The 14,846-nt window shown below is 49.3% G+C and overlaps 1 protein-coding gene across 1 annotated transcript; it reads right to left on the minus strand.

Moving 5' to 3' along the window:
* Positions 1–4,261: 4,261 nt before the first annotated feature.
* Positions 4,262–14,821, minus strand: slc38a6 (solute carrier family 38 member 6). Its single transcript, XM_076161631.1, has 16 exons — positions 14,491–14,821; positions 13,193–13,323; positions 13,018–13,091; positions 12,622–12,674; positions 12,458–12,497; positions 10,398–10,476; positions 7,724–7,809; positions 7,489–7,547; positions 7,320–7,382; positions 6,859–6,915; positions 6,336–6,415; positions 6,033–6,133; positions 5,823–5,947; positions 5,567–5,711; positions 5,158–5,252; positions 4,262–5,047 (listed from the first exon to the last, which is right to left on the minus strand). Exons 1-16 carry the CDS (start codon positions 14,605–14,607, stop codon positions 4,964–4,966), a joined length of 1,389 nt encoding a protein of 462 aa, XP_076017746.1. The 5' UTR covers positions 14,608–14,821; the 3' UTR covers positions 4,262–4,963.
* Positions 14,822–14,846: the final 25 nt, after the last annotated feature.

Consider the following 14,846-nt stretch of genomic DNA (forward strand, 5'->3'; position numbering starts at 1 on the left):
GCAAACTGAATGAAAACAAATCCCTTTAAAGATTTATTTATTTAATTAGAATAAATTGCCAAAACCTTCCATCCCTTCTCCCTTCCCTCCTTCTTCCTAAGTGCTTCCCCACTATCCCTTCCCTTCCTCGAACCTTTTACGTGTTGTTTTCTCTCTCCCTATCTCAGTGAGTGCTGCGTCTGAGGAGAAGTCGGCTCCATCCATAAATGCCACGATCAAAGTCTCAACTTTATTGGTGTTAGACTTGACCTCTCACCCCACTCTGCCAAATGTCAGCACACCACATGCCTCTGCTCCAGCTGCTTCAAATAAAGAGCCCGGGTCCCAGATCTTACACATCCCTGGGATACAGACTGTCTTGTAAACAACCTCTTAGACATGACCTTACCGAGCGGAGAAGGTCGAAGCAATAAAGCCAGCAGATAACAGATTGTCTTCATGAACAGAGGCATGAAGGTTTCTACCGGACCTGCAGGGTAAAAGCTGAAATGTAGAATGAAAATTGTTTGTTTGTGTGAGAGGGACAGTGTGTGACAGTGAAGGTGTGTGTGTGTGGTCACTACATGTGGTCAATGTGGGGTATTTGTACCCACTGAAGCTCCATCCAGCTCATGAGGACATTTTTTTGAGCTTCACACTCTCCAGCAGAGGGCACCATGGGCCTACATGAGCCACCTCTCCTTCCTCATCTTCACCGCTCTCTTCCTCTTTGCTTCCGTCGTAGCTACTTTGCTTAAATTTGTATGTTTTATTTCTTCTCTCCCTCACTTTCCCCCTGGAGCCAGAGCTGGCATTTTTACAGTTTGGGATGATTTGTTTGGTTTCTTTGTTCTACCAACTGTCTCCTTGTGTCAAACTTGCTCTTTGCCCTGCCTCCTCTCCTCCTCACTGTAAGTGGTTGTCAAGGCCAAATCCTGAATTATGCTCCCAGGGGGAACATGGGAGTAGTCTGCGACGCTACATGAATCTAGATACATCACTGACAGCAAACACTTGCACACGTGTTCATGAGACCCCAAAACATAGAAATGTCCTCGGCACACACACACACTGACATATTTCTGGATGTATCGTCTGAAAATGCCAACATTTTATTGCACATAAGCACAGGCCGGCTCCCTGAAGCCCATACCCCATATTTCAGTCCAGTGATTCTCTGTATACGACTACATTTCAGCCACCTGTGGAGTTTCCACATTCTCTCCGCAGTCTGCGCTCCAAATGATGCCTGTATGACCCGGGACAGCTCAATCCTCTGGCTCCCTGCCCAGGTACACCCTATAGCTGCAGCTAATGAACCATAGCATCGGTGCCAAACAGGGCAGTGGGGAATAGGAAGAATATAGCCCAGGTATAGCCAAGCCCATTTCCAAGTCTCATGACCCCGGTCAGAGCTCCTGAGGGGCGAGCGAGCGAGCGAGCCAGAGCCCCCACCTCACTTTCTGCACCACTACAAACTGAATTACATCCATCGGTCATTGGGTCGGAGCAGCAGAACCCTCCCCCATCCTGTGTTCACGGGACCCTAGGATTTGTTCAGGTAGAATAAGGCTCAGAGTCCTGTATTCAAACCTACAACCTGAACACACACACACACACACAAACACACACAGTCCCTGGGGCTCTCCTCTGTGGAAATGGAGGCACCCCATAAATCACACCTGTAAAAGCTGATTTGGTACTAAATGTGCTTTACTCACAAGTGGTGTTTACTGCCAGTGCTCTGCCACAGGAAAACATGATTTAAGTCAATGATACTCTGTGGGAGTTATGCCAGGAGAAGGCAGAGAGCAGGCAGTGTGAGTTTGCGTCATTCTATGTTGATGATTACATTCTTTATCCGCTGTGTAGAGGGAAGAAAGGCGCCTGTGTGCAGGATCGCGGATGTAGATGTTTGTGAGGCAGAAAAGAGAAGGAAAGATGGACGAAGGGGAGGAATGCAACTGTGAGAATGTTGGGTCCTGCATTGGACAGTGGAGCCGAGTGAGGGGAGGGGTGGGGGGTGTCACAGCCCCCTCCTGGGTAATTGGCTCCAGATGTGCAGCAGCGTGGCCCCTGCGCCAGCAAGGCGTCAGGGCCGCATTAAGAGCTCAGCCCAGGGCGGATTGGATCACAGAGAGGAGCTCACCCCCCTTCCATCCCCCCATCCCAAAACACACTGCCTGGCTCCTCTAAAACTCAGATCCCCACCATTCTGACCATCCTTCATCAGAGCACTTCCTGCTTCACAATAACTAGTCTTGGTAAAGCATCTCAGAATGAATCAACCAATCTCACTCTCTTCCCTTACACGACGACAATATCAAATCTCTGTCATTCTCTCCCTGAAGCTTATTATCTTTGTCTCTATGGTAACAGCAGCCTTGGAGTCATAGTGTTATTGTTGTTTTCACCTTGAGCGTGGCGTGATGGGTGATGAGTGCATGAAGCCATTGTTCCCTGGTTGCTGTTTTAAGAACCTCCATTCAACATGAGGAGCACTCGAGCTGCAAGGTGAAGTAAGAAAGAGCTTTGTGTCGCCCGCTCTCACATCAGAACAGCAAAGAGACATCACTCGTCCACGCGTCGTCTAACAAAGCGGGAGACGATAATGTCAAGACTCGATGTTACGCATAAAAGGCATATATAGAAGTTATATGCTGGTGAGTTGTTAGACGTGAAATACTTTCCCTATTTGTGGGTTGAATTTTATAACAAAGCCGCAGAAGTGGAGGGTGAAAACAATAAATCTGAGTATGACTGGAGCGGCTTGAATGAAAGGGCATGTGCAGACTTAAAAAGAGTCCTCAGAGCCAGGAATGCTCTCACTGTGACACACTGAGCATGTCTACAGATAGAGCATGGAAATCGATTAAAAGCAGAAAAGCGGCACGGGGTGATGGGAGATGAAGGGGGGGACGGAGGGAGAGATGGAAAACCTGATGGGGAGCACTTCATTTGCGGTGACACTCGCGCACCGATGCCATTTGCCGAGTTGCATTGTTGCTACCGTGACGAACAAGGAAAGCCACTCATCATGCCAAGCAGCATTATGGAGCTCGTGAGGGAAAGACCCTTGAAGCACCTTTCAGCCGGTGTGTGTGGAACGCCTGCTGAATGAGATTATGCCAGTAAACAGCAAGCAGATGTTGCGATGATGTCCTCAGCTTTGCTACAGTTTCAGATGTTCATCACGTCTGAAGGCAGGTCGGTTTGTTGCTCTCAAACAGGAAGAGGAAGTACAATTCCTGCACGGGTGATGCTTACTGCCAGTGGGAGAGAACGGATCGACACCAAGGTCACAGTCGGGACGCCAGATCCTTCAAATATCCTGATTTCCACCAACAGAAAAAAAAGAATTTTCAAAGAACACAGCCGACACCTCTTAAAACAATACGAAAGCGGAGGCAGGGGTTTAATTTCAGCCCAGCCGTGCTTCCTCCGCCCCATTCCATCCCAGAACCCTGGGAGACGGTGTTGTCATACTGCTGGACGCGGGCCCGGGGGTGTGAGCGAGTTTAACTAAACAAAAACACTCCCACCCTGGGCTGAGGACACATGCCCCCGGGCAGACCTCCATAAAAACACACACACACACACGCACAACTCTGGTCCACGTTAACATGTGTGTATCCAACACACGATGAAGCTGGGAGAAAGCCTCCATGTCTGTTATCTCCTTCTAATCAGAGGGAGGAGGATGAGTCCATGTGCAGGCTGCTGTGAAGCCAACCAAACACTAGGTGGTAATCTTGTGTTGTGTATGAGCTTCACACAGCCGCTCTGTTGGCCCACGTCCCAGACCATGATGCTGAGTAGAAGCACTGAACAAATAAATGCCCCTTGTATCACTAAACAGATGATCTTTGACTAAAGCTGATGAGCACCATTCTCTCAGAGCGCCGGATGGGTATTTCCTGTACTGGAGGGGGGCGAGGACTCCTTTAAATGGGCGTGAAGAGCGGGCAGCCGCTGCATTACGGAGGGCCGGCAGGGCTGCTCTGCCTAATTCCTGAGATTAAAAGCAGCAGTAGGGTGGCTGTAGGTTCCAGAGGCAGCATGAAGACAATCTAAACAGCATCGTGATTGGAAACGTACCGAGCATGTGGCTCTGGTTAGCTACAGACTGAACCCAGAGCCCAGCGCCGAGCAGCGGGTCCCCGCATCAATACAGCGCCTGCCAATCAAACGCAGCCATGAAATATGACATGTTAGGCCCACCAGCTTTCTGCAGCACTGACAACCACACCACAGAGTCAGACTGGACACATTAATGCATAAACTATTCCCTTTTTATTCCATGTATGTTAGAATATGAAAATCCTGCACCAAAGTTGAGTGACGGCCTTCACTCAGTTAAATACAAGTAGCAGCAGAAATGAGCTTTGGTCCGGAAGCGGTTGTATGAAAATCCTTCAGATGAATTAAAGGATAAAAGGGATAGAAGGAAAAAGACAGCAAAGAATATAATAAATTAAAAAGATAAGGGAACTTGGATCAACAGCCGTTTGTTTTGGTAATAAGGGTTAATTATCTTTCCCCCACATAGAACATAACACACATCTGTAGGGAGCATAAAAAGAGAAATGAGTGTAAACGTGACCTCACTTATCTGCTGGTGCACACAAATTAAACACAAACAACACTAAGTATCTGTAAACAGACTTTGCAAAGAGTCGCCCGAGTGTTTAAAGTCCAAAGTCAACGTGTAAAATGCTCACATGAGCCGGAGGAAACCTTGGATGTGAAACAGCCGAGTGAGGCGGCTTTCCATAGGGAATGAGGTCATCTGAGTTTGGTCCATGTTGGCATGTCGGAGGAGTTGCGATTGAAGAAGCACCGTTTGTAACCTTAACCATAAATCATGCGTCTAGATTGTCGCTCTTTGTAGGATTCAGATTCTTTGGCACGTTTTCCCTTTTTGTGCTTTTGACTTAGGCTTGATTTTGTAAAGAGAGAGAGAGAGAGAGAGAGAGGAGAGCCGTCAAGAGCTCTTCGCCCATGTGATGACGATGACAGTGAGGCTGAGTATTCCCACAATAACACCGAAGATCACCAGAGCCACCGCCTGGAAACACAGAGAGGCAACACGGTCATCACATCCTAAAGTCAGTTTACAGACTGAACTGAACGAGTAAAGTGTTTTTGTAAGAGAATATCTGGAGGTTGTGTCGTTACCCCGATGGTGTCCCGGGACCTGATGTCCTGTCTGCAGATCTTGAGGTAGAAGACACCCGGAAAGATGAAGAGGAGGAGGGTGGAAGTGGTCGATCCTACAGAACAAAACAGAGATGACAGTTGGAGTTTGTGTCTGATAATGGCGACTTACAAAGTTGCCATTTGAGCAGCGCTGCAGCATTAATGATGCATGAGCACACACTGAATTTAGCTGCCACGATCAATAATTGTGGAATATTGGCTGATCTTGGCTTTCCTCTTAATGTCTGCAGGAGTTGAGAACACTTCCAAAACTAAATAAAATGTTGATGTCATGACGATTTTGATGTTTGTTGCTTATATCTACTTAAACTATCAATTTTGTGATTTGTGCAACGTTCCGCTCAAAAGTGAAAATTCCAGCACGTACCGACGACTCCAAAGACATTTCTGATGTCTGGGACAAAGATGGCGAACAGCAGCACCACACCCACAATGGCCACAGTGGCGATGATGTGGACGAGCCAGGAGAAGGGCCGACTCCCGAGCACCAGCACGATGACTGCTTTACGGGCCTGGAACACACAAACACATACACACGCAGGTCAGACCAAACAAACTGAACATCTACCTCGTCTCTGTTCCGGAACAAATCCAGTGAAACGTAACCATGTGGCAGTACTCACAGGGAAGTGTATGACGGGGACGGTTAGCAGCACGGACACCAGCATGGCCAGACGGACGGTGATCACCATGACGTCCCGCGGCATGTACAGATCGTAGCCTTGCAGCAACTCAGAGTTCACGTGACCTGCGAGAGGCAGACGAGAACGCGGTGAGGAAGGCAGGACGAGGAGCGACGAAGACGAAGACGCCGCGTGTCCCCGCTGGCTTACCGTAGAAGGTGAGGTACCCAAACACGGCGGAGATCATGTAAACCAGGAAGCTGAGGCTGATGCTGACATTGGTAACGTTCTGCATCCTGGTCTTTGATGGCCTGAGAGACACACAAGGAGACACTCATGACTTTACCTTTACTTCCTCTGTTTACTTTAACCACTTAACCACTTAAGGAAGAATCTACTTTCTGTTCACCTCTTACCTGGAACCCGGAAGCCCCCCTAATCATCATTTTATTACCGTTCATATTTTCGACCGGGGCTTAAGTGGTTGTGTTACTGTAAGGATGCAGTACTGACCGGTCGAGCTCGCAGTAGATGGGCAGGATGGCGGTGTGGCACAGGAAGGAGAAGGCCATGGTGGGGATGGCGTAGGCGCTCTGCAGCACAGATCAGTCACAGCACAGGCGTCATTAAGAGGACCACGTGTTTGTGTGTGTCGTAAAACATCAAACGAGCCGCAGAGTGTGACGATGCAGGTGTGAACACGCTCGGTTAAATGTCATAAAGCGGCGAGCTGTGCGGCGGTCTGCGCTGCGTACCGTCACGTCTCAAACTCTATGAAAGCCAGGTCAAGTCCTTCCTGAGCAACTGGAACTGAAACATGTGCTGTGTGCGGCGATCCTGCATGCCACACATGTACATGTGGTCTAAAGTACATGTGAGTGGCAGCTGCGTGGCGCACTGGAGTATGCCTACGCTGTCCAATCCTTCATACTTAAAGAGTGGGAAATGTCACGAGTGTCAAACAACTGCAGCAGATGTGCTTTGGCCCCGTCTGTCTCTCCGCTGCAGCACAGAGAGACGGGTTTCAGATACGTACCTTACTGGAGATGATGAAGAGTTTGGCTGTACAGTCTGACTCAGAGGAATTTGATATCTGGCAAAACAAAAAGAGAGAGAGAGGGGAGAGAGGGGAGGGAGGGAGGGGGGGAGGGGGGGGGGGGGTTGTGTTATTTCTGAGAGGAGATGACTTCTGCAGTGTCGCGGTGTGTGAGGCTGGAAGGACGACGGCCGTCTGAATTAATCGGTGCCAGGTTTGAGGTTATAGCACGGCCTGTGTAATCCCCACAAAGGTCGGAGGTCATTTCCAGGCTCAGACAAGGTCATCCGAGCTTCCTTCCCCTCAGGAGCGGCACCAATCACCGCGCACGGCTCCTCTGGTCCTCATCAACCAGAGCCAAACCAATCAGTAAAGTCTATCTCCTGGCTTTTCCCTCTAATCCAGCCGCCCTGACCGTCTGCTCTGACCGACCTCCCTCAGACTGGAGTGTTGTTGTTTACCTGGTAGGTGAGTGGAAGCGTGACGTTCAGAGGGCAGGGGATGGACCACTTCTTCACCACGATCTGGAGAGAGAGGGGGAGGGAGATGGAGGGGCGAGACGCAGCTGATTAAGAACAGAAGACATGGAAGAGGTGATGATGGTGGGAAGGTTTGTGTCAGAGAGCTCACCACAACGGCAAAGTACAGCATGAAGAGGAACGCAACGCTGCTGGTGTAGCCCAGAAAACCTACAGGGGGGGGGGGGGGAGAGAGAGAGAGAGAGAGAGAGAGAGAGAGAGAGAGAGAGAGAGAGAGAGAGAGAGAGAGAGAGAGAGGGAGAGAGAGAGAGGGACAGAGAGAGAGTAATATAACTCAGTCACAGTAGGAAACTAAGATGCTGCCTATCATTGAATAATCCACTTACCAATTTTAGGCAGAAGTGACAGAGGTAGAATAATTAACAGGGTGATTATGATGAGGAGGATCTTGCCGTCTTCATACCAGGCACCACTAGAAAACACAGAACAGAAGGGACAGGAGTTATGAAGAAGTTCTTGCTGGTGCTGAATCCCCCCACAGTTCCCACCCTGAGTCCCGGCTCTGATCTGACTCTGCGCCTGAAACACCGGCTGAAATTTGTCTGCATTCTGTGCTGAAACGCAGAGCGACAGATTCGTCATGTGGTACGAATTAGGGGCTTGAGCTCTCGCAAAACCACAACAATTATGTAATTCACATGCAAACGTTGTGTCGCTCCGTCAGACGAGGCCACATTTCACTTGCCGAGCTTTTTGAGAGGGGGAATAATATTTTCCTTTGCCGAGGGGAGAGACTTGGCGGTTTCTTCGGGATCGGGGATCTGCGGGGGAGGCGGGGCTGTGTCGGCGGTGACACATGCAGAAAAGCATGCTGGCTCCGCTGGGGTCGGGGGGTCAGGCGGGGAGGGCGCTGCCTGGCGCTGCTGTGCGTCGGCCGCAGCATGGGGTCAGGAGGGACCGGCTCCAGGGCTCCAGGGCTCCGGGGCTCCAGGGCTCCAGGGCTCTTTATGGAGCTCCCACAGTCGGCAGCACCTGCTCCGACCACATCAACACCCACTGACCCCTGTTTGGCAGTTTCACAGCTGTGGCGTTACCGTCGGCGCTGATGGATTCGTCTGCTTCTGAGCGGATTGTGAGCTCTGACTGAACGTCAGACGGGGGCAGCGCTTTGACCCCAGGCTCTCCTCCTCCTCCTCTAACCTAAGTTTAGCTGAAGCCCTCTAGTAAATCTTGTCTCACCCCTTTGCTCCACATTTACACGCCGTGACACACACGCAGTTGGGCTGCGTTCTTGTTCTCCTGAGCCTCAGAGTTGGCTGTAATGGCACAGGATACCTCCAAGACCCATGAAATGTGCTGCTTTCACGCTGTAACACGCTGCAGGACGGCTCAGTCAGAACTGGTGTGTGACTGCCAATAAGTCAATCTCTGCAAAGTGTTGGAGCTCGGCGTCGGTGTGGCCGCTGAGGCACAAACACCACTTACTGGAGTTTAAACACAGCGAGGACACACAGTGTGTCGGTGTAATGAGAGAGAGACTGAATACAACTGTGTTTCCTCTCTGATACATTATGATTAATGAGCCAGAAAGATATTTTGGATTTTAATGCTACAACTCATTTATTTGGGCTTTGATGGGATCACGCGTGTGTCTGTTCACATCCCACAGCCTCTCATTAACAGAAATGTTTTGTTTCCCTCAGCAGTGAGCTGTAATTAGAATGGCAAAACTGATATCCTCTTGTATCAGTCTGATTCCGGGGGAACATGTGCGAGAGATTTGGGGGGTGAAAGGAGCGAGCTAATACAAAGCAGCTGTGCGGGGAAGATGCAGATGCCGACAGATCGGGGCCGCGTCTCGCTCAGATCTGTGCGGGCCGCGATCCAGCCAGAGACGCTATATTCTCAGCTCGGGACTCCTCCGCTGGCTGAGAGGAACGAGGAAGAGCGGGGTCGCCCTCTGAGGCCTAATGAAGGACACGGGCTGCTGATGACGGGTGATGAATGGCTCTCTATCATAGAGACATTTCCTCTGGGGCTTACTTCATGTCATACAACACCGAGAGTGAGTTCCCCTCTAATCGCTCACAGGCAAAGTATTAGTGTGCTGTGGTTTGGTGAGAGATCCTCCTCCACCACATTATTCATACGTTGCTCACTGTGCTGACTAATTCCGGTTTGTGAAGCATTGTGCCGCAGAAGGAACTGACAAATGTGAGTTATTTAAAGGTCAAAGGTCTAATCTGCAACATCACGTGAGCAGGGATGACTCATTTGGAAATCCTCAGCACTCATCGCAGCTGTGAGTGTGTGTGTGTGTGTGTGTGTGTGTGTGTGTGTTTGTTCCGGTGTTCTGGTGTTCAACCTTCCCAAGTTCTCCCACACAACTTGCCTTCTCCGTTCTCTACACTGGCTCCCCGTAGCTGCTCGCATCCAGTTTAAAACTCTGGTGCTAGCCTACAGGGCAGTGAAAGGAACAGCTCCTTCATACCTCCAGGCTATGGTCAAGCCCTACACCCCCGGCCGACCACTTCGCTCTGCTGCCTCCAGGCGACTGGCTGCCCCGGCGCTCAGCGGCCCCTGCTTGCGATCGATGCGGTCACGGCTTTTCTCTGTTCTGGCACCTCAGTGGTGGAATGCTCTCCCGACTGATGTCAGGACAGCGGAGTCGCTACCCATCTTTCGCCGCAGGCTGAAGACCCATCTCTTCAAGAAACACTACCCTGATCCTCCCTCTTAGGACATCACCTACTCTGTCCTAGCTCTTCTGATGCTCTTGTTTTCTAATCTTTCATTTCTAATCTGTCCTTTTGTTTTTTGTTTTTTCTCATTCATCATAGTACCTAACTTATTGCACTTCTACTCTAGCTCTAGTTATGCTCTTAGCTGTTGGTTTAGGAAGGAAATGCGCTTACGATTTCTTGTGACCTGAAGTTCTTTTATCTACCTTTGTTGAACACACTTATTGTAAGTCGCTTTGGATAAAAGCGTCTGCTAAATGACCGTAATGTAATGTAATGTAATGTAATGTTCCCATGTATGAGCTCCCAGTTTACCCACCCGGGGTCGTTGGCACTGAGGAAGCTGCTGATGGCGGCTGGAAGCTCCGACTTCAGGATGAACAAATAGGATGACATGGCTGAGGGAGAGAGAGAGAGAAAAGGAAAAGGTTCAGAAAATGTCTGTCCACTGTCAGAAACACAACGTCTAAGCTGCTGCATGAGGTGAGTTTTCCAGGGCTGGAGGGGAACTACGGCTCTGAGTTAATGCAGGAGGGCGGGGCAAGCGGCTCAAGGGATCACTGACAAAGCCTTGGGTGCAGAGGAGCAGACATTAGGCAGATCTTCCGGCTGCTAGAGCCCGATGGTAGCAGCCGGGAGAAAGACCTGCACAGAGGAGAAACACCAACAATAATGATCCCTGACGCTAATCCAGGTATTTCTCCCCTTTCCTTCGGAAACCGGATATTGTCTGCGTCTCATGGGCTGCTGGACGTACTTCCCCGCACACTTGAGCAGCCAATCGGAGAGGGGGTCTGGCTGACTTCCCTGAGGGTCGTACCAGCCCCAACCCCCCCCAAAAAAAAAACATAGAAGGGGATTTGGGGAGATGAGAGAATGCACAGGGAGAAGAAGGGGATGTCTTTGGACCAAGGTGTGGCTAAAGCAAGGATCTGGGGGCGTTGGGGGTGCGGGGGGCGGGGGGTTGTGTGTGTGGTCAGTCAAAAGGGAGATAATGTCAGGATTTAGATCTGTGAGGGCAGGCAGAGCCGGGGCGAGCTGGGACCTCCTGGCCCCAGGGCAGGTCCTGCACTCTCCACAAAGGAAGCCAATACCTTAATCCCTCAGATCCTGTCATTAATTTGATAAGAAAATTCCTCCAATAACCTCCAGAGAACCCACACAGACACAAGGACGCAAACCTCATCAGCAACTAAGCACTTCTAAGCAAATCTAGAGGAGGAGTTTTAGAGGGAGCAGGTGGACTTTAGGATTCATCTCTCAACATCTACACACGACAGAACGAGCACAGACATACGGGCGGGGAATCACACAGCAGGCGTGATGCAACAGCTTAGATTCATGCAGGTGGTTAACTGTAAGCACAACACCACTGTCACGGCCATGGAGCAGGATGGAAATACTTACGTCTCTAAACAAAAACGGCCCTTGAGTGAAGAAAAGGGATCGATATTAGTCAACTGGAAGAAAAACATCCGATTCAATCACAAATAGGAAAATCAAAGAGAGCCGGCGTGGACCTCGTGTGTGTGTGTGTGTGTGTGTGGTCAGGGAAGTAAGCACAGTAGGCGAGTGTGTTCAACATAAGACAGAGCCACTTTCATTTCATTATGAGCGAGGGGAGAGGCAGCCTGTGAGAGCCCTGGGCCGGCCAGTAATTAAGGTCAATTGGCCCATCAGCCTTTGGCAGTGCAGATGAATGTTTACCCAGAGTGAGGCTAATTGCACTCTTATAAAAGGGGCCCGGGGTGCAGACAGATGCATGCTGGAGTGCTGGCTCTCACACTCTCTCACACACACACACTGCCCCATGCTGGGAAAACCACAAACATACCAGAGGGCACTGCAATAATCCACTCAGCCATGCCGCTAATGACTGCGGAGGAGCAATCGGCTCGGGCTCTCAGCTGTCTGAGACGCCCGGTTTGTGGCTGAGGGATGGACGGAGATGGCGGGAGGAGAGAGAGAGAGAGAGACACAGAGAGAGAGAGAGAGAGAGAGAGAGAGAGAGAGAGAGAGAGAGAGAGGTGCAGGGGTGTGGAAATACAGGAGGGGTCCCATTAGGTTACTCAACACTCAGAGGGTGGGAGTGGGTTTACCATCAGTGATCAATTAGATGTGAAGTCAGGTTTCAGGCCCATGGGAGGGGGCTGAGAGGACAGCGGCTACAGGGTCAAAGGTTATCAGAGAATATGGATAATAGCCTCAGAGGAAAGAGGCAGTAAACAACTTTGCCTCAGACTCCTGTTCTCCAGTAGGAGGCGCTATCTGCCTCCAGAATGACACACTCTGCCTCTGAGAAACGACCAAAGTGGGTTTGTGTCCAACATGACAGGAACAATGTGTGTTAACTACACACTGAAACACAAGCAGACTTACCGCCAATATTCTGGACCAGGATACTGATGGCAACCACGACCTGAAGAGAATTTTGAAATGTTTTTTTTTTAATGGTTAAGCTTAAAATACAACAAAAACATTGTGGGCATAAAGCTTTTATGGGGAAAGTGCTTGAATGTTGTTTCTACAGGGCAAACACTCACTTTTCCTGGTTTTTGCAAGGCTCGCCCTCCCAGCTCTTCATATGAATTGACGCCTAAAAGATTCACAGCCACATTACCAACAATGAAGTGTGTGCACCTACTCAGAAAACAAAGATATGATGCCTCCTCTGTCAGAAACTCACTATTAATCTCATTACATCTTTGTTTGTTTCCTGTCTTGGCTGCATTCTGAAAATTCTATCACAATATATACAGAGAGGAACAAAGCAGCAGATAAGATGTGAGGTGTTAAACAGTCCAGCTCCACACACTGATCTAATCATGAGTTAACTAAGAGAGACCCTCCAGGGCGTGGTTAAAATCTGGATGAACCCCCGACCCCCCCCCCTCCTGGATTAAACCACAAAGGCATTGTTCTCTAAAGTTAGACCTCACCTGTTTGGTCACATATCTTCAACAGGAGATGTATAGAGTACGATGCCAGGCTAGATACTAACACCAACAGGATACTAGTGAGGAAAGGTAGACACGACAGGGATGACATCACCGTTAGGGACGCCAGGCATTTTAACGGCACTATGGTAGAAGGTTCGAAAGACGGCAATCCTACCTGAAGCCTATGATGCCGGTGCTGGCCATAGCGTAAGCCAGACCCAGTATGCCGCTGCCCATGATGGCGTTCATCAGGTTAAACACACAGGAGGCGAAGGAGGCTCCTTTGGTCTGAGCCAGCACCGCTCCCTGCACACACACACACACACACACACACACACACAGGACAGAGAGAGAGCAGATCAATCAGAAAGAGGCGACACAGTGTGCAGACTGAGGACCCAATACAAATCAGATTCCTTCCGTTGGCACACTAAGAGAATTTGTGCGTATTAAGAACAACTGGCCGTCCCCGATGACAGACGCTGTGAAACAACACTACAGTGGCATGTAGCATCTCGGAATGGAAATGGGAATGGATGAGGTGGGATTTGAGCTGCTGGCGGCAGGACAGCTGCCTGAGCTGGGGATAAGGGGAGCTGCCCAAACTGCTTGACCTCTCTAATGGGGGATATCCTGGAGAGAACGGGCGGCAACTCTGGTGTCAGTGTCACAACAAGCTGGATTGACCTGTGGGCAGCTCACTCTGCGTCACCCAGGGTTACAGTACTACTGACAGGCAGGAGGGCAACTAGTGGCCGAAGATACAGACTAATCCAAGCACGATCAAATATTAATGTTGCATATTAATGTATGATGATGTGCAAAAGAATACACTGGAAAATGTAATGGTTAAAGCTTAATTTGTGTATTCTCTGGCACTATTGATGAACTCTTGTTATGCTGGACAGAAGGCAGTTAGTGTTTATATGGCTTGTCATCATCCGCATATTACAGATACAGAAGATGCATTAAATGACTGAGTTTAAATGAGACTCCCTGATAAAGAAAAAAGTCTAACCAAAACACCAAACACAGGCCAATCACTGCTCTTATCAAGTGTTTCAACCACTTCTTTTGTTTTGTGATTGACTATTGATTATGTCAGTGCAGATAAGCTCGTTAGTTATTCTGTTATACATTAACTTGACGATAATTCCACCTGTGTTTCTCTTTCTAATCACATTAAAGCCGGCCAATGATGAAAGAGCTTTATGAAAACGGCTGATGAATGAGGGATGATCGACGTGTTTTGGAATTCGTCATGAATCCACACAAGAGATGGATGAATTAAGCTTTCCAAATCAGTGAAAAACAAAGTATGCGTTCTGCTTCATGGTATAATTCTGCTTTAAAGAGCTGAAAGAGGCAAAAAACCTGATGACAGTGTAAAAACATCACGAGTGGCCAAGCACGTGACACATTCCGCTGCACTTCCTGTAAAGTTATGCTAAACAAACTGTAGAGCAAACTTACATTTGGTATTAAAGGTGTGTTCTCGTTGCTTTCCGTGTCCGCGTTGATTGCTGTGTTCCCAGTGCTGCGTTCACGGCCAAAATAGACGCCTGCATCTCCATCAATGTTCATTTTCATCTGGTCGGTTCTTCTGTAAAATCAGCGCACAAACTACAGGAAACAAACTCTTAACTTTCCGTGTCGAGCCTCACTAAACTCTAGCTGGTGTCACGACCGAAAGCGGCGTTTTTAAAACCATTATCTCCGTCAAATCAATGCTATTTATTCGCTTTAACGACTCGTCACACCCCCTTGTTATTGTTGTTGACAAAGCGCGAGCCTTTTCCGTCGCGCGTTGTACGTAGCCCGGAGCTCGA

The sequence above is a fragment of the Genypterus blacodes genome, unplaced genomic scaffold (genome assembly GCF_046128005.1).
Source record: "Genypterus blacodes isolate CSIRO-AG114 ecotype Tasmania unplaced genomic scaffold, CSIRO-AGI_Gbla_v1 ptg000112l_1, whole genome shotgun sequence".
In the NCBI taxonomy this organism is placed as follows: domain Eukaryota; kingdom Metazoa; phylum Chordata; class Actinopteri; order Ophidiiformes; family Ophidiidae; genus Genypterus; species Genypterus blacodes.